This window comes from Ursus arctos, unplaced genomic scaffold, assembly GCF_023065955.2.
Source record: "Ursus arctos isolate Adak ecotype North America unplaced genomic scaffold, UrsArc2.0 scaffold_3, whole genome shotgun sequence".
In the NCBI taxonomy this organism is placed as follows: domain Eukaryota; kingdom Metazoa; phylum Chordata; class Mammalia; order Carnivora; family Ursidae; genus Ursus; species Ursus arctos.
The window spans coordinates 60,643,047-60,668,827 of NW_026622985.1; the positions used below are offsets into that span (position 1 = coordinate 60,643,047).

General features: G+C 42.2%; 1 protein-coding gene across 4 annotated transcripts in view; it reads left to right on the forward strand.

Moving 5' to 3' along the window:
* The window catches only part of BMPER (BMP binding endothelial regulator), a 241,060-nt gene that overhangs the window by 46,570 nt on the left and 168,709 nt on the right, over positions 1 to 25,781 (forward strand). For all 4 annotated transcript variants that reach the window (XM_044387480.3, XM_057304229.1, XM_026509040.4 and 1 more), the window contains exons 4-6: positions 10,631 to 10,713; positions 14,436 to 14,526; positions 18,486 to 18,568. In XM_044387480.3, coding sequence (XP_044243415.3) covers positions 10,631 to 10,713; positions 14,436 to 14,526; positions 18,486 to 18,568 — 257 coding nt within the window. The remainder of the gene's footprint in view (positions 1 to 10,630; positions 10,714 to 14,435; positions 14,527 to 18,485; positions 18,569 to 25,781) is intronic.

Consider the following 25,781-nt stretch of genomic DNA (forward strand, 5'->3'; position numbering starts at 1 on the left):
GTCCTTGGACTGCTCTTTGACAAATGCTTTCTAAAAGTGTAATTGGCAAACATAGGCAGGCTTCATCCTGCAGGGGAGAGTCTCCTAGGTGATGTGTTCATCAAGCCTGATTTCCCATATAAACAATTTTAAAATGATATAAAAAGGGGCATGCTCAATAGGGGTACTTTTTAGACATAAACAAGCTTATTCCAAAATTTATATAAAAAGGCAAAAGACCTAGAATAACCAATTTTGAAAAACAAGAATAAAGGGGGAAAATCAGTCTACCCATTTTCGAGACTTATAATGTAGCTGCAGTAATAAAGACAATGTGGTATCGGCAGAGGGATAGATGTATATACATCAATGGAGCAGAACAGAAAGCCCAGAAATAGACTCATACAAAATGCACAACTGACTTTTGACAAAGGTGCCAAGGCAGTTCAATGGAAGAAGACTGACCCTTTCAACATCTGGTGCAGGAAGAATTAGACACACACAGGCAAAAAAATGAACATGATCTAAACCTCATGTGTTATACAAAAATTAGTTCAAAATTGATCATGGACTGAAATGTGAAACACAGAACTATAAAACAGGTATAAAAAGCATATAGGAGAAAATCTGTGGGACCTAGGGCTGGGCAAAGAGTTTTTTAGATTTGACACCAAAAGCACTGTCCACAAAATGGAAAAATTGATAGATTAAACTTCAGTAAATATTTTTGCTTTGGGGAGGTCTTGTAAAGAGAACAAAAAAATCTAATTAGAAAATGGGAAATAGAAGTGAGGAGGTGTTTCACCATATTGCATACACAAATGGCAAGAAAGCACATGAAAAGATACTCAACGTCATTAGCCATTAGGAAAATGCAAATCAAAACCACAGCGAGATATTATGACTCACCTATCAAAATGGCTAAAGAAAAAATAGGATGATTAACACCAAATGCTGGTGAAGATGTAGAAAATCTCTCACATGTTGCTGGTAAAAATATCAAATGATTCAGCTACTCTGAACATGAGTATAATGGTTTATAGAACTAAATATACACTTACCATATAACCTAGCAATTGCTCTCTTGGGCAATTCCAGTAAAATGAAAACAGTGTGACCTCAAAACTTTGTACACAAATGTTCACAGCAGCTTTATTCATGATAGGCAAAAACTGGATGCAACCCCCATGTTCCTTAGTGCGTGAATGGTGAAACAAACCGATGTAGCCGTACCATGGAATACTACTCTGCAGTAAAAAGGAATAAGCGATTGATCCATGCAAAAACTTCTTGGTTGGATGTCAGACCAATTATTCTGAAAGAAAAGAGCCAGGGCGCCTGGGTGGCGCAGTCGTTAAGCGGCTGCCTTTGGCTCAGGGCGTGATCCCGGTGCTCTGGGATCGAGCCCCACATCAGGCTTCTCCGCTATGAGCCTGCTTCTTCCTCTCCCACTCCCCCTGCTTATATTCCCTCTCTCGCTGGCTGTCTCTCTGTCAAATAAATAAATAAAATCTTTAAAAAAAAAAAAAGAGCCAATCTCAAAAGGCTGCATACTGTATGATTCCATTTATATAACGTTCTTGAGTAACAAAATTTTGCAGATGGAGAGCTGATTAGTGGTCGTCCAGGCTTAGGGATGGAGGCTACAAGTGGAGTGAGTGTACTAATAAATGAATAGCCTGAGAGGGCTTTGTTGTGATAATACAGTTCTGAATGTTTATTGGTTACACAAAGATGCACATGTGATAAAACTGCATAGAAACACACACACACACACACACACACACATACACACACACACGAGTACATGTGAAGCCAGTAAAATCTGAATAGTCTGTTCCTGATTTTGATACTGTATTATAGCTCTGAAAGATGTTAACACTAGGGGAGGCTGGGTGAAAGGTGCATGGAAAAAATATTTTTTTTGTATCTTCCTGTGAATCTATAATTATTTCAAAATAAAAAGTAAAAGAAAATGGGGGTGGTAGGATATTTCTGACAATTTTTCTGCAATAAGACCTAAACATCCTATTTAATCAACCATAAAGGTTACATCTGTGTAATATGCTTCCCAAAGTGTAAAAATCGTGCAGTGCAATTCATTAATCACACAGATGGCATTTCATATGTGTGTTGTATATAACTCATTTCTTCTTCATCCTAGTCAACGAGATTTTCACTGATGTCCTTGAAAGTACTGTGGGGAAACTAAGGGTTCCATTCACGACTCTTTGTGGCTACCATAATTTATCCTATGAGTTTGCTGGTGTTTGGCTGTCTTCAGATCTTATTTTCTTAGCTTGCTGCTGTGTGCCCCAAACTGTGAAACATGCTCCCATTTTGAAAAATGCATGAATCCAACCTTAGATGTTTGAATTTGATCTTTTGATCCCTTATTATTTGTTGCTTCAAAAGGCCTAAAGCATGGCATGATTGGTAGCTCGAAGTAAAGACATTCAGAACTGAGTTTAAACTCAGATCCACAAAATCAGGTCTTGCCTCTTCAGCCACAAAACCTGCATTTTACTTTATAATATTAGTTTTTAGACATCCCTGGAACATGATTTTAAAGTATCACCGGAAGGCAGCATGTCGTGTTCCCCAGGGATATCGTTTTTACTTTTGAAGCTGCTGTGTTCTAAGCTTCCTCTATGCGCCTGGCAGGAACCAAATACTAAACGGAACATGGATTTTGGAGCAAGATAAAAAGAATGGCTGTATGACCTGGACAAAGTAATTTAGTTTTTCTTGATTTCTCATTCAAAAAACTAGGGGTAAAATTTTCTGTCCTAGAATTCTTTTTGTGAGGATAAAATGAAATCACATGTGAAAACTCCCAAGTACAGTGCCTCGCCTGTAATAATTGCGCAGTGATTTTTATTTTCTCTCTTCTTTCCTTTTCTCTTGTTGGAGGATTATTTATTAATACTTCTGAAAATACTTTTTGGAACCAACCTTTGGAAATGACCTCTAGTGACATTTTGCCTGCCCCCATTAGAAAACTGGTCTGATAACTTCACAGGAGAGTCTCTCCTGGTTTTTATTCTTTTTTCCATTTTTGCTCCATATGAGCTCCATTCAGTTCTTTCTCCTTTGCTTGTTGAAGAGCAATGGGTGTTGGCTGTTTAACAAGGAGGCGTTAAGGACAGAGGGGCCGGCCAGCCATGGCTGGGTCAATTCAGCGGAAAGGGAGAAGCACTCCCATGTTCAGAAGAGTTTATGGTATGTCATTTGCAAATATCTTCTCCCATTCCATATTAACCCCAAAGATACAAATGTGGTGATCCGCAGGGGCACCTGCACCCCAGTGTTCATAGCAACGATGTCCACAATAGCCAAACTGTGGAAAGAGCCGAGACGTCCATTGACAGATGAATGGATAAACAAGATGTGGTATATATAGACAATAGAATATTACTCAGCCGCCAGAAAGGATGAATACTTACCAATTACATCACTGTGGATGGAACTGGAGGGTGTTATGCTGAGCGAAAAAAGTCAATCAGAGAAAGACAATTATCATATAGTTTCACTTATATATGAAATATAAGAAACAGTGCAGAGGATCATAGGGGATGGGAGGAAAAACTGAATGGGAAGTTATTGGAGAGGAAGAAAAGCCACGAGCGACTCTTGACTGTAGGAAACAAACTGAGGGTTGCTGAAGGGGAGATGGGTGGGGGGATGGGGTAATTGGGTGATGGGCATTAAGGAGGGCATGTGATATGATGATGAGCACTGGGTGTTATATGCAACTGATGAATTATTGAACTCTACATCTGAAACTAATGATGTGCTATATGTTGGCTAATTGAATTTAAATAAAAAAAGTTTATGGTAAGAACAGATCAAATGCAGGAGTGATGGGTGATGTGGCTCATATAAAAAGTTGTTGCAAGTATTTTTCTTCCTTAATGCATTGCATATTTCCTTTATTATATTAATTACACTAAAAGTTTGAAAGCATATTTTGTTGCATAGAAGCCTAATTTATTTGTGGCTCATAGAATCTGTTTTATTACCTTAATATCAATGCCAGATATTGTATATATTATAATCTTATGAACTTATGAGACTGGCTCTATAAGCCACAATTTCCTCACTTTACAGTCTCCAATAAACACATAGATTAGAAATCCAAGTAAGTCACATGAAGATTTTGTGTTCCTTTATACTGGTGAAGTGAGCTGAATTTGCAAGTCATCTGTACTCACCTAATATTTCTGCATATTTGGGATTTTATTCATAAAACCATCAAAAATTAAGTAAAATAGCTTCCTGCCATTTCTTTTTCTATTGTTGATTATTTCATTTCAATCACATATTTAATTTCTAATTGGAAAACAAAAGCCATGAAAAAGAATGTTGTGGGGGGCACACACTACTCTTTAAGAACTCAGTTCATGGGCCTGATTCTTTCTCTTGGGATTGAGGAAATGCTTTGACTATAAAATTCCCATTAGCCAAAAATAAGCAGAATTGCCTGCAGGATTCATGGTGGGTACAGCCTTGGAGAGTAATAAAAGCCTGTTTTAAATGAACTCCTAAGGACACGATATAAGCCCTAGAATGGCTAGTCAGATTTTATGTTTATCCCTCTTGATTATACTTCCATATGTTTCTGGAAACAGTGTCTGAAAAGTGCTTCATTAAAAAGATTGTATTGGACTGGGGTAATTTGGGGCTTATTGACCAAGTCTCAGAGCTGGGGGTACCCTATCAGGTGGCCCGGAAGCAGCAAAGAATGGCAGTGCTGTCTGCCCTGCTTCCCTGTACCATGTGGCATGAACTGACTTCAAAGACCCCAACTTCTCTTTAATTTAAGTAAGTATGACAGTTTGCATGCTAACCCTCCCCCCAAAAAAAGACAAAAAGGAAACAAATTTGGGGGACCAAAATCGATTTTGGAAAGAAAAAGCACCCTCCTGAAAATTAGCTTAAGATGAGGCTTGCACAGTATGGGAAGAGGGGACTTGAAAAGTGTTGATATGCTTCTCCCTTCTAAGGTTGGGTCGGTACTGGATGCTCAAGGACTTTCCTTCATTATGTTCCATCCTAGCCTGCCTGGTCCATGGAGGGTGATAGGGTTAGTCAGTGTTAACAGAGACAGACTTTGACATCTGAGTTGCTCCGGGAAAGCTTTACTGTTTCTGGAAGTTAAATAGTGAATTGAACTGGTCCACCTGCCAAGAGGAGGAGACAGGAGGTCCAGGGAAAGTCATCTTTTCAAAATTGTTTTCTTTGGTATACAGGAATAGCTGCATGTTAGTACTTACTATGTATTCCTAGCAAAACTGGACATTTCTTAAGTACCTGCTACACAGAAAGTACTGTAAGGGACCCGGAAAGGGACATTTCAAAGGCCGCATATACATGAAGAAAGAGCACAGGAGCATACCCTGAGTGGGGAGGTTTCTAGGAAGGCTCCCCTGAGTTGAGTCTTGAAGGAGGAGTTGGCCAGGCAAAGAAGGAGAGCCTGGGTGACCTAAGTGTTGTGGGGATGATAGAGATGGATGGATGAGATCTGGGTTTTTCAAGAAGGCAGCAGCATTTGCAAAATCATAGGGTGAGATCTTCTGGACATATATGCGGGGTTCTAAATGTGGCATGTCTGCAGTGTGGGGAGTTGGGGGATAGCAGATAAGAGAATGAAAAAGTGAGTCAGGGCCAGGCCTGAGAGGTATATATGCTATGAAGTTTGAATTTTTAGTAAAGGTCAGTTGTTTTAAATCCTCTCCCACTTCCTCCTTCCAGATGCTCTGATCCAGATGGTTTAGAAAAGAAAGGTTGGGGATGGGTATCAGTCTACACCTCATCCAGGCTGTGAACCATTAGTCATCAATAAGAGTGCAAGCGTGTGAATGAGATTAAGAGCCAGATTTGAAAGAGCACACACTGGTTGCTGGTAGGAGGGTGCTTGAACAAGGCCCCTATCTCAGCCAAGAGAAGCAGCGAGCCTACTGTGATAGTGCAGGTGGGAAGCTACCAGCAGCTGGGTGGGGGCAGGAGTGGAGAATGGGTGGGTAATTGGAAGAGAACATCTAGAAGGTGTGTGTGTTGTGGGAAGGGGGATAGGAAAAGGGAAGTGTGGTCAGCCTGCCACAGAGAAGTCCTGTAAGGTAAAGACTGAGTGCTCTTTGGATTCGGTGCGTCGTAGGCAGCGGCAGCCAAAGAGAATGACGTCTCAGTGGGATGGTGGAGGCACAAGCCCAATAACCCAGGTGGAAGCCCTTGAACCTACTTTAAGGAGCCTTCACGTTTGTTATGATCGGGGAAGGTGGATAATCCCCGGGACCTAGATGGAGTTCCAGGAATGAAAGGAAAGGGCCGGAAAGGTAGGCTGGGGCTCTGCTGTGAGGTGCTTGCGGGGGTGGGGGTTGTTATTGGTAATGGTGAGATCCAGTTCTCTGCTCTTAGGCTAATGGTAACCTGACAGATGAGAAGGTTAAGCCTTTTTAGGGTGAGACCAGGTGAAGTTAAGGCTTATTAGAAGGCCAGTGCCATTTTTTTATGGTCCTGATGATTTTTAACAGCTATTTTAACAACAGAATGATGAAAATATGTGGTATTCTTTCTCCCTTGGGGTAATGTGGCTGCTGAGAAAGGTCACAACTAATAGGAAAAATGAGTTTTATTGCTTAATTGTGGATTCAATTTATTTGTGTACTTCCTGTTACCATTACCATGTGTTTTCTGAGTTGACTAGTTGACTAGGCCAAGCTTCTCTGCAGGAGTGTGTATGTTTAAGAAAAAAATGCTCTGAAATTCTTCCCCACCCTGAAAATATTTAAGATATAAAAAGCCAAAAAATACATACATACATGAAGTATAGCTAGTTTAGGCTTGTTTTTGTATTATTCCAGTTTTGCAGAGAAGAGCTGTTCGGGGGTATGACGATTTTGATCAGGGTTCCTCAGTGTTGGCACAGTTGACGTTTTGAGTTGGTTGATTCTCTGTCGTGCGTTGTAGGGCGTGTAGTGGCATCCCTGGGATCTATCCGCTAGGTGCTTGTAACACTATTATCTCCCCAGTTGAGACAACTGAAAATATCTTCTAACATTAGAAGTCTCCGGGGTGGGGGATGGGGAGAAGGTAAAATTGCCCTAGACTGAGAACTGTTGGTTCTCAATACATATTGTAGTGGTTTTATCAGAAAGTAGCTACTTCCTCCCGCTGCAGGATGGATAGTTTTATTGACGCTTGTGGAATCTGAGAAGCTTTCTATCACCAGAAGAAAACTAATGAATATTTATAAATTCCCTTGTCAAAAGTTTATTTACAAATATTTAAAGAAAAAGGAGGGGCATGTGGCTCAGGTCATGATCCCAGGGTTCTGGGATCAAGTCTGACATCAGTCTCCCTGCTCAGTGGGGAGTCTGCTTTTCCCTCTCCCTCTGCTGTTCCCTGTCCCTCTGCTGCTCCCTCTGCCTCTCCCCCCTGCTTTGTGCTCTCACTCTTGCTGCTCTCTCAGATCAATCAATTAATCAATCAATCTAAAAAAAAAAGTTTAAATAAAAAAAAAAAAGGAAAAGCTACTTTACTGGTTGTCTGACCATTCCTCTGCTTACCCCCATGTACCTACTCTTTCATGTAGTTCCTGAATATGCTGTCATTTAATTTTAAGATTGAAATGTTTTGATTTTTTTTTGGGTGGTTCCCCCTGCCATGCACCCCATCCCCCAGTGCAGTGCAGCCCAAGATGTGCTCTCTAGGTCGCCAATGGTCTATAGACTACATTGCTGGTCTACATTGAGATGAGTACAGACATAGAGAGTAAACAATTAGAAATGGTTATTATAATTTGACAGAATAATTTTATGCCTGTTACATATAATACAAAAAACTGAGCTTATATTTTGTCTTAGTCTTTTACATTGAATTTTTTAAGGAATTCATTTCTATTATGCTTTATGAAGATAGCAGTCCCCATTGGATCGGAAGAAGAAAAATAAAAGAAACTGGTCTTTCACTAGAGGTAGTTTGAGAAGCACCACCTTGAGGTATGATGGAAATATTTTTTTGCTTCTCTTTCTACCCTGGCCAATAGGAGAGATATTAGGTATATTCCTCCTCTGGGGTTTCAATAAAGAGAGGGGTAAGATACTGCCCGTCTGCTTTATTAGCAGCATAAAGTTGGTGGCAAAGAAAATAAGAGGTAATTCTGGAGTAAATACGAGGTTCTCTTGGATTGTATGTATATGTAAGTCTTCACACAGCTCATGTTCGTGTCTTGCATCGAAGAACATGTTTATCTTAGAACAGAAGCCCAAAGAGCAGTGAAAATGTCCATTTAAAAATTATTTTAACCCCCCCTCCAAAAACATTTATTTTAACCCCAAGAATCCCTTAGGTATGCAATCTACTAGAATGTTTGATGTGCTGGGGCTCTGTACTAGCCGATGGTGGGATGGTGGGAGGGCAGGTAGAAAAAGGAAGAGGTGTGGATTATACTTGCTAAAGAGATTAGCATAGTTGTGTTCCAGTCTATTCTGTCATTCAGACTCATTCAACATTTGGGAAAATCTGTTACAGGGACTCAGGTGTGGTAGACTGATAGGTGAACAAGGGCAGTTAATCAGTGAGCAGCACAGCTTGACCTTGGTCTTTCTATTTTAAATTAAGGTGGAGGAGCCAGCCTTCAGACTAACGCTTACTTGAGGGAGAAAGCATTGCTGAGTTCTCCGCACTATAGACCACTGTTCGAATACCTTTTATCCCATATTGAGTGGAATAATCCAGAGAGGCCTGTCCTACTCCTGGGAGCCCTTCACACATGACCTGGCATTGTGTAGGAACAGTCTCTCGGCCTGCAGTTCCTGCCTCGTCTGTATGGGCTTTGTAGTGTGCTTCCTCCTCAAAGTAAGGAAGGCAAGATCTTTGCTCGCTCTATTAGCAGCATAAAATCACCCTTTCTTTCAGTTTTTTTAAAATCCAGAGGATGAAAATATATAACATATTTGGAAACTCCACTGGCAGACTTGGCAGGCGTTTCATATTTACTTGGACTTAACATGAATTGGATTTGGTCCTCTGATTTCCCCGCCTCCATCTCTCGGAACAAGTTATTTATTATCCAAGTGAGTCTGTGTTAGTGGATCAGACATGCACATGGCACATCTATTGTAAGTGTGTTTGTTCAGTAAGATTTATGCTAGCCCAAATTGTTTTATATTGGTTTTCATTGTTGAAAATTTACTGTATTCATTCTTGGTTTGGCGTAAGTATTTGTAGTGTGTTAGGGGTTCCTGTGGTTGAACATTTTATCACTGTAACACTTCATGCAAAGGAAATTAAAACATATATAGTGAAAGCATTTCCCTAATATGTTTCCAATCAGCTGTGTACTTTAGTAATTTGATTTGTAGGAACTAGAGAGAAGAGTAGTACTGCGCTCTCTTCAATCATTCATAATTCTGTGGAAATTCAGATCATGGTTCCAAGTTTATGAACATGTCTCTTGAAATTTTCTTCAGTCCTTTAGTATTCTGTTTGTGTGTATCGAGGGGGTATTTTATTTTATTTTATTTCATTTCATTACCGCAGCAATATCTGAAAGAATTCGGGGAAGGGGACAAGTGTTCTGTCTGTGTCTTGGACAAGAAAAACTGATGTGGATTGAGGTTGATTGGCTTGCCAGAAGTCAGTCATTGGTACAGAGAGGCAGGCCCTTTTATTTCTGCATTATCCTATGTGTGTGTTCCTGCTTCTGTACTCCTTGGGCGAAGCAATCAGACTGTGACTTATAAAGTCCTTTGCCTGGGGGTCTCCTAATGATCTAACATGCAGTGACGAGTGGCAGAGGCAGGGGCATCTTCCCTGAAGTCGTAACACACGGGATGGAGGGTGATATTTGGATGAGCTAAATCAGGGTCTAGGCTGTGATCCTCGCACCATTATTTCTTTGGCTCTTCCTACAGGGACTTCAGCTAACTGGCTTTTTTTCTTTTTTGAGGATCTCTGGCCTTTGACTTACTTCGGTTTTTGCCAATGAATGAGCATGACTTCTGTTTTGGCTAGTGAGTTAACTTGTGATAATCCATACTTGCAGAGTTGTAGATTTTCTTAATCCAGTTCACTATCTAGAAGTAAAATCAAAGTGTAATGTGAAATCATAGCTCTCAGACTGGGAGGCAAGACTTGGAAGGTTTCATCTGGTGAAGATAGTAGTTTGTCAAGGGTCTTAAGTGGGTATAGAATTTTGCAATCATTTTCTCTTTTTAATTTCCTGCTTTTATTTCCTATCATGTTTTAACCTTCCCTCTTAACCTTCACAGTTTTGTGTTCATTTTAGTCTTGTGAAAAATCCCCTTGCACAGTGTGATTTAGCCCTGGTCTTCCTCCTACTTCACTAGGCATAAATAAAGTCACAAGGTCATGCATTTTGGCCAGGAGAGTTCATCAATCCATGCTTTTTCATTTGAAAACATAGTCTGGGAGGTTAATCTTCTCAGTAGTCAAAGAATTAATGTAAGTGAAAACCAAGTGGATATTTAGAAGGCTTAGTTGTGTTTTGGAGAAAATAGCCAAGGAACTTGATGGCTCCCACTATCGCTAGTCCTGGCTTAGAGGACCTAACTTCTTTTGCTCCAGAGATAAAAGAAGCACACGTTCATTCTTGGTCTTTTTTCCTGCTTCTGTGTTTCCTGTTTAGGTTGCACCTATGAAGGAAATACCTATAACAGCTCCTTCAGATGGCAGAGTCCTGGACAGCCCTGTGCTCTACGTCAGTGCCAGGTAAAGTCTATTTTCCTCTCCACTGAAAACAAATCGGTAAAGTCTTCCTCAGAAACCTCTTAGACAGCAGAGCACAAAACCAAAAAAAAAAAAAAAAAAAAAAGAAAAGAAAAGAAAAGAAAAGAAAAACAAAACAAAAATAAAACCAAAAACAAATAAAAAAACCAACTGTGTAACTGAATCACTATATCCTTATACATATTTATTGTGACATTCACCATAACAAGGCAGGTAAAAGATAGATACTGTATAGCACTCACTTCCAGAAACATGCAGTGGAATTGTTCACCATTGTTAAGTTGTGCCTGGAAAATCTCTGGGAAGATGTATATGTCCTTGGGGAAAATTCCTGTCTTCCTGTGAGTCAACTTTGAGCAAAACATGAATTCCTGTTAGCAGAAAGAGGTATTGTTAGAGGATATATGTTTTCCTTCTTTGATTTAGAAACATTTTGAACTGGAGCCAATCTGTAAGCTTATTAAATCAAAGCAATTAGTACGCTGTAACCTCAATGATTTCAACCTGACAAATTTGAGAACCACCAGTTCAGTTCCTGAGGAGCCCACTGAGGCTGGTGCTTGCTGTGCTCTGCAAAGGGCCCTGATTCTGCGTGACCCTAGTTATTATAGGGCTTCACCAGAGCAAGATAAACTAAAGGAGAAATGAAGAATCTAAATGTTCAAACTCCTTTTCTTCTCTCTAAGGAAATGCTCAGTTTAAAAAATGCTCATCTAATCTTGATAATTTAAAAATTTTCTATGGAGAAGATGCTGTTAAATCATTTTACCCCAGTCCCATTTTACTGTTCCAGGATATGCTCTTGCATTTGAAAGGGAAAGAAAGGGGCACCTGGGTGGCTCAGTCGGTTAAGCATCTGCCTTCAGCTCAGGTCATGATCCCAGCATCCTGGGGTCCTGGGATTGAGCCCCATCTTGGGCTCCCTGCTCAGCGGGGAGTCTGCTTCTTTCTTTCCCTCTGCCTCCTCCCCCCCAGCTCATGTTCTGTCTCTCAAATAAATAAATATAATCTTTAAAAAAAAATAAAGGGGAAAGAAAGATTAGTGTAATAATGTATATTTCTTTTGGATCTTATCTCAAGTGTACGGACATTTAGTTCACTGAAATCTGACTTTTATGCAGACATGCTGTTATAGACTCACAGTGGTCATGCTCACCCAAAAGATAGTCAGTTATCTATTTGGCTAAATGTTCAGTTCATGTGTGTAGTAAATCTAAATTATTTGTGAAAATAAGCAGTAGATAGAACAGATATAAATAATAGATTAAGTGAATCATAAATATTTGTTGAATTTTTGTTCTGGGTTATAGATTCAACCGGCTTCATATTACGAAGAGATGAGAGCAGTGAGTTTTAATAATATCAAAAGTCCACATTCATTCTAAAATTTTCACCACCCCACTCATGCCCTGCTTCTTGACCAATGAAATTTCCACTCTGATAGGGGCACTCTGAAGGCCCTGGTTACACTGTCTTTTAAGCAAGACAACCTTGTTGGAGTTGCCTTTTGGAGTGTAGTATAACATTTTTATGCAACAGCCAGAGATCTTGAAGATCCTCAAATTGCATGGACCAGTGGTGAATTTTGCTACTTTCAGATGAAGAGTTTGTTTGAATTAAATGAAAACTGTTACCTGGGAGGAACTATTTTGTTGACTGAATAACACAGGAAGCCATTTTCAAGTGTTGACACTGAAACGCCTATTGCTTGTCGTCTTTGGTCACCAGCCACTCATCAGACCCACAGAGAAGGATGTAGGAAGATCCTATTATTGTTGGAAGCGATCCCAAGGACCAGCATCCCTGGGAGTCGGGAAGTGCTGAACTGCAGAGTAGAGCGCAGGGAGGGGATGTTATCTCCCAAAGATGAACTTTGCCTTTTCATTCTTGTTCTTTTAAAAAACTTTAACGAGAACTTTCATTCTCGTTCTTTTAAAAAACTAAGCCCTGCTAGCTAGTTTAGAATACCGTTCCATCTAATAGTCATAAAAGCAAACCTCTAAGGTAGTTATAAAAGTTATAAAAGCTGTTCCTCTGCTCACCTGGCACCTTCCCACTCCTGCTTATTTTCTTCCTTCTTTAGGGAATGAGACCTCATCTGTGAATATGGGGAATAGCCACTAACCGGTACCTATCAGGGAAGGCTTCATTTAAGACACCCCTCTACAGAATGGCACAATTGCAAACTCTTTAAGCTCTTCCCTTCTCAGGGCACAAGATCACTCACAGAGGAGAGAGTGCAGTGTAGAGAGTACAAAATATGGGCTCTGTCCCTCACATAGCTTGTTTCTTCACCTCTCTGGACCTCTCAGTCTCATCTCCTGTGAAGCGAGGCTGGTACCATCTCCCAAGGTGATGGTAAGCATCACTAAAGACACTTGTGGTAGAGGCTGCATGGACTGGGCAGGACTAGGTATCAGACAGGTAACAGCTAGTCCAACAACCTGGTTTATTTCCATTTGAGTTGAATTCTAGCTTCTTTCTTAAATCCTCCTACCAAAAGAGTTTCAATGGTGAAAAACTTACCTGTATTTTCCACTTTTACTTTCTTACTAAAGAGAAAAATCTGAAGATCACAGACAGGAAATTCAGGCTGGGAACAAATCTGAATCCTCCATCTGGATTGCAGATACTAAAGGGAAATTGATCTTGGGCCATAGCTTTTTGCATTGCTTCAGTTATGTAACTAAGGCACAGATCCTTTTTTGATGTTGTAGATTGTGATATTTTGACAGTTGTTCTTTTCTTTTCCAAATGTGATACAGACCACAATAAATTCCTCTGGTAGTGGAATCCTCAGGCCTCACCAATATGAAGACATCTAAGATATAACTTTCCTTGTTGGCCTGAGATAATATGGTAGCAGACAGGATGAAGAAAATTATCTAGTTGTCACATTGTTACATTTTTTTTTCAGCCTGTGCTAGCCCTCCCAAAACAAAATTAAATAAACACACAAATCCATTAATAAAATGGGTAGAGAATATGGATAAAATTCTTCAAAGGCCGACTCTGAAAATAATCAAAAAAATGTTTCACCTGACATTAAAATACTAGAATCCTGAGATCAGTTTGCAAATGAGTCACTTGATTTCATTAGTAAGATCTAAAGGCTCTATTTTTCCATATGTAGTATGAACTTTAAAGTAGTTTTATCTAATCTCATCATTTGATGCTCTAGAACCAGGCTCTTATGTGAAGCAGAGTGAAGTTTCTAAGATTGCAGAGCGGGTCTAAATATTTCTAGAAGGGTGGTAAGGAATTAGGTCTCCAGATGCCATTCTGGGGTATTACACATGTACTCTGTGCCTCCTCATTAATGGCTTAAAGTGTAATAACAATTATAGAAAATAGAGCTGTGTTGACAACTTAAAACAATTGTGAATGAACAACTAGACTCTGTCAGCTACGGACTGACAGCAAGAAGGTCTTAAATACTAGGTTTAAAAGAAAGAACTTTGGGCCAAAGAGAAAAACCGAGGACAGGGTCAAAACAGGATTTGTGCTCCAAGTTTGAAAGCATCAAGACTCTGAGCTGGGGAGATGGGACCTCATTGGTCCCATGACCTCTGGGCCTGACACCCACCCTCCTTTGCACTTTTGGTGTTCGGACTCTTCCCCTACTCCCTTGGTTACTTTCCCAAAGTGAATCACTCCTCAGTGGGACTTCTGGGCTGATATGTTTGTGACATTCTGTTTTTCAGGAAGGTGTTGTCACAGAGTCTGAGGTCCGATGTGTTGTTCATTGTAAAAACCCTTCCAGGCATCTGGGAACATGCTGCCCCACCTGTCCAGGTAACATTCTCAGGAAGGGAAGCCTGCCAGGCTCCCTGGTACAGCACATGACTGTGAGATCTCTGCGGGCTCTCTGAAGAATGCAGGATTCTCCCCCTCCGGACTGGAACTTGTCTTGCTTTGTGTCTGTGTACATCATGGGTTTAGAGAGCAAACTCCTTTGCACAGAAATGTCCGGTTGGACCCTCTGGTGTGCCCAGGATGAATGCAATGTGCTGTAGGTCTTGGCATGCGGATGCTCCAGGCTCCGGAGGCCTGCTTTCCACTCCGCAGGGCCACAGGTAACGCTTACTTTGGAAGGAAAGGCTGTGGCTTTCTCTTGCTTCCAGAAATGTCTTTTTACTGCTTCATATTGCAGTATCTTGGCTAAACTCGCCTTGGTGATGAGGTGACCAGATGTTTTCTGAAAACTGAGAGCTGTGTCCCTAAGTGAATTTAGCTTAGGGTTTTGCTGGTCTCAGTTTTCGGTGTGGTGCAACAAGTCAGACCCACTGTCTTTTAAGAGGGCCCCACTGCCTAGCTGACAGCAAAGGGATCTTTCCTTTCCAGTGGCTAGAGTGTTTCCTCTTACTTTTCTGAACAGGATTACAAAGGCCTCCTGCATCGTTTCTTGCCCTTACGTATTGAGCCCAGGGATTTTGAGGTGAGAGATTTTTTTTCTGATCCTTTAAGCCCCTGGCCCATGCTCTCAGACAGATGTTCTGAGTTTTGCTTTTACTCTGAGTGCTTTTCCTCACTGGAGGCAATACTCACAACTAGTACTCATTGCTTTTGAGATTAATCCCCAAAGGGCCTTCTGTTCTGCAAAACTTCCTGGGGAATGGCTCAGGTACCATGCCGGGATGCTCTGCAAAGATGAGCCCTACTCCCTTTGCAGGCAGCTGCTCGCCCTCCCTTGCCTCATACAGTCTGAGACGCGTCTGGACCTGAGTCCCTTCCAGAGAGTCCAGTTTTTTCTCATCTTTAAATGGCAATGAGGACAGTTGCTCTCCACTACTTCTAACCTTCCTGAATTCCCTGGACAGTCTTGATTGAGCCGAACTTCCTTTCCACATTGGGATTTCTGTGAAGCTTGTATTCTTAGATGAGCTTACAAGAAGGCCGAAAAATGGTTGAAAGTAAAAGAATTCTTTCCATAATCCAATTATTTTGTATCTATCAAACAGAGTTTGCTTGAGTTCCTTTTGCCTCTGAGTGCATTAAATGCCTTGTATTATGTAACCATACTCCAAATGCCTAAAGGGCCCTTATGAAGTTAGATCAGTAGTTCTCTAGGCTGTACATTAATATCACCGGGGAGCTTTAAAAAAATAAATTTTGATGCCCTGGCTGCATTTCAGACCAATTCCATCAGAATCTCTGAGGTCAGAATCCAGGCCTCCCACATAATTCCTATACACCAGCAAGCTTGAGATGGATAACAGAGTAAATTTTATATGCCATATAGATTTAAAAATCATCGTAGCTCTTAAATATGAATTCAGTTGTGTTGAAGCGACTGTTGCTTTATCAGTACAGAATTAACTCAGCATGTACAACATTCTTCCTTACTTAGGAGATGGTCATGTTTTTAGGCTGCCTTTGGAAATGTGGGTATACAAACAGCTGAGTGAATTTATTTCAGCAGTTGAAGTTATCATATTTGAGCAATTGCCTCTTTCATTTGGCTTTTGGTTGAGTTCCCAGGAAGGAAAGGCTGAACTCTATGATTATACACATTGCAGCGCTAAGTCTTCACGACTATCCAGTGAGGGATGAGGCACTGTCCACAGTTCACACAGGGAGAAATTAGACCCAGTGAGGATAAGTACCTTCCCAGGGCCCATGAGGTGGGGTCAGGGTCTGGCCCCTTCTCTTTCTTGGCCACCATGCTGCACTACCTACAACTCCCCCTGCCCCAAACACACCCCATAATAATTGCTCTGCTTGGGTCCAGATGCCCTGGGAGACAGATCTTTAAAAGCTAGTGTGCCAGTGACACATGCTTGCCCCTCCGCCCCCCACACCTGCCCAGGCTCTGTGCCTTCGGTTGTGGGGTCAAGAATCAACCGTGCTCCCTCTCTTTAATTTCAAAGGCCAACCTTTGGGGTGCAAATCAGAAGACTCAGAAGTGGCCACATCTAGAATGTATTGTCCTTTGTCTTGGGAGGGAGGACTCAGCCAAGTCTAGATAGAGACAGTCAAGGGAAGCCGCGGGGTATTCTCCTTGGTAATTCAGAAGGACTGGGATCTGTCATTGATCATAGAATGGTATTCTGCATAATGACAAACATGTACAGTCTGTGGTCACTTTCCTCCTGAAACAGATTTCAGGGCATTCTTGCCTGTCTGCTCTTTCCTTTAGTCTGACTTTACTCAATGATGGTGGGTTATGATGGGAACAGTTTATGAAGAACCTTCATTTAAAATTCCCTTATTTAAGTTGTCAGATGTAGATTGTTGTGGTTAATCTTTCTGGCAATCTGGATGGCAAAACCAGTGTGCAAACATATATGAAAGAATTGAAGACCTTTTGTGGGAAGTGTGCTTTGAAAAGAGACACCTGGGCACCTGCCATTATTAACAATGCTGGGATACAGCCTCTGGGAGGGACCCGAGCATACTAAGTCTTTCTGTATCAGTGGGAACAGCAAAGAGGTGGTTGATTGCTAGCTCTGGGCGTGGGTATCAAATAGACTTTAAAATCACAGTTGCACTCAAGTGATTCAACTTCAGACTCAGTAGCATTTGTTCCATGTCTTTCAGTTGGACAAAGGGCTCCATATCTAGACTTAAAATGAACAGGTCCAGCAGCCAGACTAGGTGGTTATCAGTAATACTCATTTCCCCTTATCAGGTACAAGAGCTTCAGGAGTTTGGCGGGTTCTGTTGATGACTTCAGTTGGTAGGACTTAAATACTTACTCTCAGGGGCATGAGCCAGTCTCTCACAAGAGCCCCTTTTGCTGATTGTTTTGGCACCACTGTGCTGGTTCCAACACTGTCTACTATGTGGAAAGTGACCCCGGCTGTTCCGGCAAAGCACCTTGTGAGGATGGTCCTGAGGAAAGTGGCTTTGCCATTAGCCGACAATTCTTTCATAGCCTGTTTGACACGGGGTTACTGGCCAGCCTGTGTTTCAGGTCATTTGTAGGATTTCTTAAGAAGTCAGCAGTGTCCTGTGTGTCTTTCTGAATTGGAGACACCTCCTGGGCTTTTCATCCTATTTTTGCCAAGCTTGGTGGCTAACCCTCTTTAATATCACATAGAGTGGGTCTGAAAAACTGTGTGGCATCACTTGCCCTTCCTTTCCCCCTTCCTGCCTTGGTGCCTGACCCTCTGTGTGGTACAGCTGGTAAGTCAGAGCTGAGTTTGAATCCCAGCTCTGCTGCCGGCCAACCCCCGTGAGTTACTTCCTCTCTGTGAGCCACATTTCTCTCATCTATGGAGACAGTGACAGGAGTCCCCACTTTGTGGGCTCACTGTGAAGATGGAGTGAGATCAAGGGTACAAAGAGCATGATAGAGGCTGAACAATTCCTGATACTCACCAAGTGACAACTCTTCATGTCATTTGCTCAGTAGCTTGACTTCTCTCCTTGGCTCCCTTCTGTTTGCCTCTTCCAGCCCCTCTGGGTTTAGTTTCCCTGGGTTTAGTGGTCAGGGTGGTCATGGTGAGCTCCTTAGACTCATAGGGCTCACCATTGTGCAGTGTTCCCCCTTGGGCTGACCTGGCTTCGACCATCTTATTTGCTTTCTAGCATCTTCGGGTTTCTGGACTCATGTCAACCTTTTGTACTCTTTTTTTTTTTTTTTTTTTTAACTATGGAGCAATCTTGTCCTCTGGTTAAAGAGGACACTCTGCTAGGTGGAAGTGGAGGTGGGAGATAGATAAGCAAGATGGATGAGCAGGGGATTGAAGCATAGTGTCAAGCTGAGCAAAGGCTGCTGCCCTAATTCTAAACTTTTCTTTATTTTCCAGGCTGTGTGTTTGAGGGTGTGCAGTACCAAGAAGGGGAGGAATTTCAGCCAGAAGGAAACAAATGTACCAGGTGTTCCTGTGTTGTAAGTACTTCCCTGGATGTTCTAAGGGTGTTCCTTTTGGTGAATCATGGCTGGGGATCCACCAAGAGCAGCCCTGATTCTCTTTACAGTCTCCCTTCCTTCCCTATTGACATGGAATCAAGGAAAAAGCTCATCGCTCTAGGGCACGTTTCTCAGCCCTGGCACTATTGACGTTTTGGGCTGGGTAGTTCTTTGTGGCGGGGGCATCGGGAATGCATGCTCCTGTGCGTTGTAGGACGTTTGGCCTTATCCCTGGCCACAACCCATAGGTGCCAGTAGCACTTAGCCCCCTCAGTTGTGATAACCAAAAATGTCTGCAGACGTTGCCACATGTCTCCTGGAGAACAAGATCACACCTGGTTGCAAATTACTGGTTTAAAGAGTGAGGGAGAGAAGCTGGTTTCCCTCCACCTGCTTTCTTCTTTGGGAAGATCTGGATTCTCTTTTCTTTGAGGTAGCTGTTGAGTTCCTCAGTTCAGTCACCTGGGAAGCGGATGGGGATAAGTGCGCTTGCCTCAGTGTAGTCTGTGGGATGAGAGAACCTGATCTAAGGCTTGGTCATTTTCACTGGGGGATGGACAGGAGGAAGTGGGCACTAAACTGTGGATTCAGGGCAGAGTAAGGATTAGTGAGACAAAGCCATAGACTTGCCTTTCTAAGAACCGTGGATTTGTGATTCATATACTAAGGATAACTTCCGAGTACTTAGGAATGAAAGAAGGAACTTGGTGTATGTCATAATTTTAAAGGGATCTTTTTAATTAATGTACTTCACACTTAGAGTCAGATCATTGGTGGTGGTGGTGGTGACGGTGATGATGGAGAGTCTAGTCTTAATCAGTGCCGCAAGTTATTTACAGTAGGGAGTTAGTACGACCATATATTTTTAAAACTTTAAATCTTTTGTAATGAAGAACATATAGTATGCATATCAGAATAGTAAAAAAACATACATGGAGAACTCCAGCATCCTAATTTCACCAAAGTAGAATCATATGCGGACCATCATGAATCATAACATTTGCCATTCTTGTACGTGTCTTTTCTAAAATCCTTCCCTCCTCCTACATCACACATTAAAGTGAACATGACCAAGGCTGATGGTTTTTGTATGGGGTGGAAGAAGGAAAGGAACGAAGGAAGGGAGGGAGAGAGACGAGATATATAAAAGGCATGTAATATGAGATGTATAATACCCATAATACTATAATAATATACAAAGATATGACAATGATTTCCTGATGAAGATGGACAGGAGTTTGCATATTCAGACTCAATGGCCATGTTCTTCTTCTCTTGCTAATTATGGTTAAATAGCTTTCTGTTATTTTTTGCATAAATAAGCCATTAATAATAAGCCCATTTCTTAATTTTATTCTTCCATATTGGTGAAGTTTTCTGATGATTTTTTTAAGTTAATTTCATTCCTTTGGGTAAATTGAAGAAAAACAAGGCACATTTCAGTAGGAAAGTTTATTTATTTAATTTTTTAAAAAGATTTTTAAATTTATTCATTAGAGTGAGAGACAGCACAAGCAAGGGGAGGGGCAGAGGGAGAGGGAGAAGCAGGCACCCTGCCGAGCAGGGAGTCTGACATGGGGCTCAATCCCAGGACCCTGGGATCATGAGTTGAGCCAAAGGCAGATGCTTAACTGACTGAGCCACCCAGATGCCCCTCAGTAGGAAATTTTAAATCTGTACCCATGTGAATTGCCTTTCCTGAAAAGATGTGCCAAGGTTACGCAGTTGAGCCTCCTTGGGGAGGAAATTCAGAAGGTGGCAAGAGGATGGAAGTCTCCTGCACTTTTACCAATGACAGTCATACAAAGTTATCTAATGTTGGGAACTGGAAATGAGTTTAGAAACTATACATACAGGGGTCACAAACTCAAATGTGTTCAAGGTATTCAGATTTCACGTGTTTGTAAGCACACAGCTTGCTGAACAAAACACACCTGAGGGCCAAGTTCAGGCCCCTGGAAGTCCTGCTTTCATTTTCAGTTGAAGAAATAAAAATCCAAAGATGTTATTTGCCTGACCTTTTCTGCTAGCCAGTTTTCTCCAAACCTATATTCTATCTTTTCTACATTCCTGTATTTTAATTTCCTAATTTCTTAATCCCATTTTCTTTCTAGTTCTCTGTGTTGCCACCCTTAGCACTAAGGGGCAGTGAGTGGCTTTTTCTTACGTTACCGATGTCAGTCCCAAAGCTAATAGGCTAAGGAGAAGAGAGGAAGGAGCTCTCGCCTGGGGATAGGATATTTGTGCGTAGGTGTGGATATGAGGAGAGCCATGAGAGCAGTTTTTCTTTTCGTGAATGCGAAAATTTGAGACATCAGGTATGGTTTTTTTTAGCTTGTTGTTAAAATAACCTGGTTTTAAAATATTCTTTCCCTTTGTCACTAGTACACTAAAGGTAAAAAAGATAATGTCTTGGCAGCAAACGGTCCTGTTTTGAGAGTGGTAACCACAGATGTTTGTTAGAAGTCATACTGTAAACATACAGCCTGACCCTGGGACCACGAGGCCCAGAGTTTGGTGGGTGCTGCCCAGAAGCAGGCTTGGAAGCTTTGGCACGGAAGGTGCAAGGAGGAGTGAGGGGTCGTCTTGCTGACCGAGGGGGCAAAGCTGGACAAAGGCTTTGGGCAGGACCAGTGTGAGGCTAAATGCTCTGCTGGGGAGGCTATAGGAAGGGGCGTAGGCTCTAGATTCCCCTGTAAAAAAAGAAGACTGTATATAGTAGCCTAGTGTGCATCAGTAAAAAGGAAAGCAGTACTGTCCTGTGAGAGCTATAAACACGTTTACACATTTGAGCACGTACGCGGTATCTGTGTGCGTACATGTGTGTATGTGTCTCAATCTACGAATGTATATATCCACATAAATACACAAGTCTATAGAAACATGCCTATAAATAGAAATGCAAACACACACATGTCCATGTCTAAGTTTGGATTCCCCCAGAAACAGACCCTGAGACAAAGATTTGCATGTAAGTCGTTTCTGTGGGAGCTAGGACGCTGGCTGAGGAGTGTCGGTGATGAGACGAGGAGGGAAGGCAGCCAGTGGAGGGGATGTCACCAAGCGAATATCACTGTGCTCAGTGGAGTGCACTCCTGGGCAAACTCTGGAAGTCAGTGTGGAATTGGTGCCTCAGAATTTCCTGCCTGAGAGGTAAGGGAGAGGAGATATGTTTACAGCAATTCCCATTTGCTCCAGAGGGGTGTTGATTGGGTACCATTATGAAACTGCCAGTCAGGTGACAAAGTGGCCTCAGCAGCAAGAGGAAGAAGCATCGGTGCCGGCAGTTGGAAGTCTGGTGTGCACACTCATGAGCTTAGTGTGGGAGGACGGCATGGGGCAGCAACACAGCTACGGCATGTTCATTTGTGTGTGTCTACGGTACATAGACACACACAAACTACACTTTAATTTTTTTTTAAGTGAGAGAGAGGGAGCGAGCACACATGAGCTGGGAGAGGCAGAGGGAGAGGGAGAGAGAGAATCTTAAGCAGGCTCCATGCACAGTGTGTAGCCAGATGAGGGGCTCAATCTCATGACCCTGAGACATGGCCTGAGACGAAATCAAGAGTTGGTTGTTTAACCAACGGAGGCACCCAGGTGCCCCCAACACATTAATATGTTTATATCTCCGAATATGTAAGTATATATGTGCACACACGTGCACATACCCATATGTATATATTCATGCACACATCTTTAGGACACTGGAGCTCCCGTGTTTTCCTTTGTTCCTGCTGCTGCCTGGTCTGGAATTCTTTCTTTTCCTTCTTCACCTGGTGAGTGCTTGAGCTCTCAGAGTTGGTTATCACCATCCCACTGCAACTCGCTGACTGCTCTGTTTCCCAGATGCTAGCAGCAACGTTTTCTCCTTTGTGGTCCTGAGGCTCATGGCTAACACTGGCTAGCTCGCCTACCGTCTTTTGCTTCCTCCTTCTCTCTCTCTCTCTCTCTCTCTCTCTTTCTCTCTCGAGCATGCACACGTGCGCGTGTGTACACACACACACACACAGACAGACACACACACACACACACACACACACACACACACACACTTCCAGGTAGCAGGTTGTAGCATGATTACTGGTTTGTCTTCCTATGGTCTGCGTTAGACTGCATGCTCCGTGAGGGAAAGAGCCGAGACTGCTTACGCATGTCTTTCTAACCTCAGTACTTAGCGGTGTGAGCATTCAGTGATGTTAGCATTCTTTTGTATTGCTGTCTTGTGACGCAGTACATTATAACCCAGTGATCTCTTCTCTTCCAGTGACGATTCTGCCCTTCTGAGCTGGCCAGCCCCTTCTTGCCTAGGAGAATTGCTATTGTATGTAGATATCCCATTCTCATTAGATTTTTGTTTGCCTGGGAGACAACCTCAGGCATCCTGTGCATGCAAAGCATCGCTAGTGTATGTTGGCCCTCTCTGACGGATGACTTGCCAACTCTCCGAGGTCTTCCTCACTCTCAAGTAAATATCGCATGTACCATGTGGCTTATATTTTATATCCAGCCCTTTTAGTTACACTCTCCAAATTTGTGAAAATTGGTCTACCCATGTTTTTGTGATGTGGTGACAGGGGCAGACCACCAGAAAGACATTTCATCTTCTTGAGATGGATTCCTTAGATAATGAAACAAATGCCTTATGCATGATTTTACATCCTTGATTTAAGTCAGGACAGTATATATGGCATTCCAGACAGTTGAGAACATGCTAACATTTGAAGATATCTGGAGAGGATTCCACAATCTCTTGCTCTTACTCATTCTAGAAGCAGAGCATCTAACATTTTTAGGTGTGAATATCATCATGACTCAAGTAGAAAATGCGGTGCTTTCCTATCACTCGCTAAACTATATAATCCCCATTTGCCCATTACATAAATAAGAGAGCCAAGAGAATTACTTCTCCAGAGTCCCTATACTAATGGGGGGGGGGTGAAAACCCGAGTTCCTTTGGCTGTTCCATAGAGTTGGCTGAGTCATACTGGGGTGCATTCCTTATGGCATGTGTTCAGTGTGAATAAGTCCTACATTCATTTTAAAATGGAAAGAAGATGATTCTCTCCTAACACAGAAGCAAAGAATTGTTTATAAAGTATACCAAGCATTGGTTAAAGCACACATCTGTTTCTTTTTTGTTTAAGCTTGAGGTTTTACTACCTGCCTAACTGGACAGCACACAGTTCTGTACGCCTTTGTTCAGTCAGTCAAATTTTCAGAGAACAGGAGGGTGGCAGTTGGCACAGACATTTCTGTAAAACCCGACGTCTTCAGACTTGTAAGACTAAAGACCAAGGTGCCAATGAGAGATGTTTGTGTTCTCTTTTACCAAACTATTTTAAGAACCCTATGGGCTCAGCATTCTTGGAAATTCCTTACTGAAGGGAGTAAAGCCCACAGAGTTTGTAGGATACTCTTAAAAGAGTGGCAAGTCCTCAGTCTGCAAAACCAGCCAAATTAACTGGCCAAGATCAATTACTTTTGCTGACAAAGGCGTATTAAGTTCAGAGGATTTTTACTAATAAACATGGGTTGTTAATGGGCTGTCTGTGATGAAGGAGCTGTACTTTATTGGCTCTTAGAAGCCATGAAGTCCATAAACACCTTTGCTCTCACACTTTAGATATTGCAAAGTGCTGTCTCCCAGGGAAAGTGAAACTCCTCGGAAGGTTATTTGGAGAGAACAAAGCAAATGGAGATCTTCATGGTTCCTGCTCCTCTTAGACCAAATTCCTTAAGATTGTCTGAACAGCCTGGCATGATCTGACCTCTGCCAAGCTCTCTGGCCTCATCTTTGGTCCTCCCATGTTCTCTCTGCTCTGGCCTCTGGGCAGATCCTCAGAGTCCTCACTACTCTAAGTATGGACCCAACCAGCAGCGTTGGTCTCATGTGAGAGACTGTTAGAAATGCAGAATCCTAAGCCCTATCCCAGACCTATTGAATTGAAGTCTGCAGTTTAATAAGATCCCAGGGGTATTTACTTGCCAGATAAAGTTTGAGGAGCCCTGGTCCAATACCTCATGGCCCTTACCTGGGCTGCCTTTTCTTCTCTCCTTTCTTCTCCCTATCATCCCCCATACCTAGCTAACACCCACTCATCCCACACTTGGGAGCCCAAACATTCCTTCTTTGGGGAAGCTTGATCCGATTCTCAAGATGAGATCAGCGCATGTTGCTAGACCTTTTAGAGCAGCCCATACTTTACTTCCCAAACATTTAAAATGATTTATAATTAGATTTTTTAAATTCACGATGATTTTATTTAACTCCATGAGGCTACAATGGTTTTTATCCTTACTGCTTGATATAAAATGGGCATGCACAATAATTGCTGAATTCATGAACAAATGAATGCTGACTTTGACTTTCCTTTCTTTCCCCATTACCTCTCTCCCCACTCTGCGACTTTAGTTTCCCCCTGCACATTTAGTCTTTGCAAGTTCAGGGAATAGAGAGATGCACATCACGGTAGATGAGCTCAGAAAAGAAGATGGATTTATGTTCAGCTGCTGTAGCTCTTATAATAAATTGCTTTGTATGGAATGCGGTTGACTTCTCTGGAGATGTCTTCTTTGAAAAGTGCTCCTTAAGCTTCAAATATTCCTACTACTCATGGCAGCAGGAAGATGAAGCTGCAGGAAGCACTTGCCAATGTTCAGGGCCACTTGCTGTGGCAGAGCTTTGGGAAGAGAGCATGATTCTGTACCCTCAGAGCTGACCTTGCCCTGAAGTCAGGGGGAGACGTGCCTGACCTCTCCCTGTTCCACTGTGTTCAGCTTCAGAGCGCACTTTCCTCTAATAGGAAGCAGTGGGACATCTCCTCATCTCTGTGGTCACGCAATGCCACGGCAATTCAAGTCCCACATTCCCAACCGCACCGCTGCTCCTCTTGCATGGGGACTTGGGACCCTCCGTGCCTGAACCTTCTCACAGGGCCTCTCCCCGACTTGCTGTAATATGTACAATTTGGCACATTTTAGATCCAGGCTGTCATTGTATCTTCCTTGTCCACAGGGAGAAATTTGGCTACATCTGGGCAATAAATTGGAGAATTGAGCAATTATCAAGTGAATTGGATTAATGTGGGCAGTTTATCTAAATAGTGTGGGCCCCAAGCCCTCAGAATAGTTTTCAAAAGTAGTCTGAAATACTGGTATAATTGCTGCAGTGTTCTGTTTTGTATTGTGG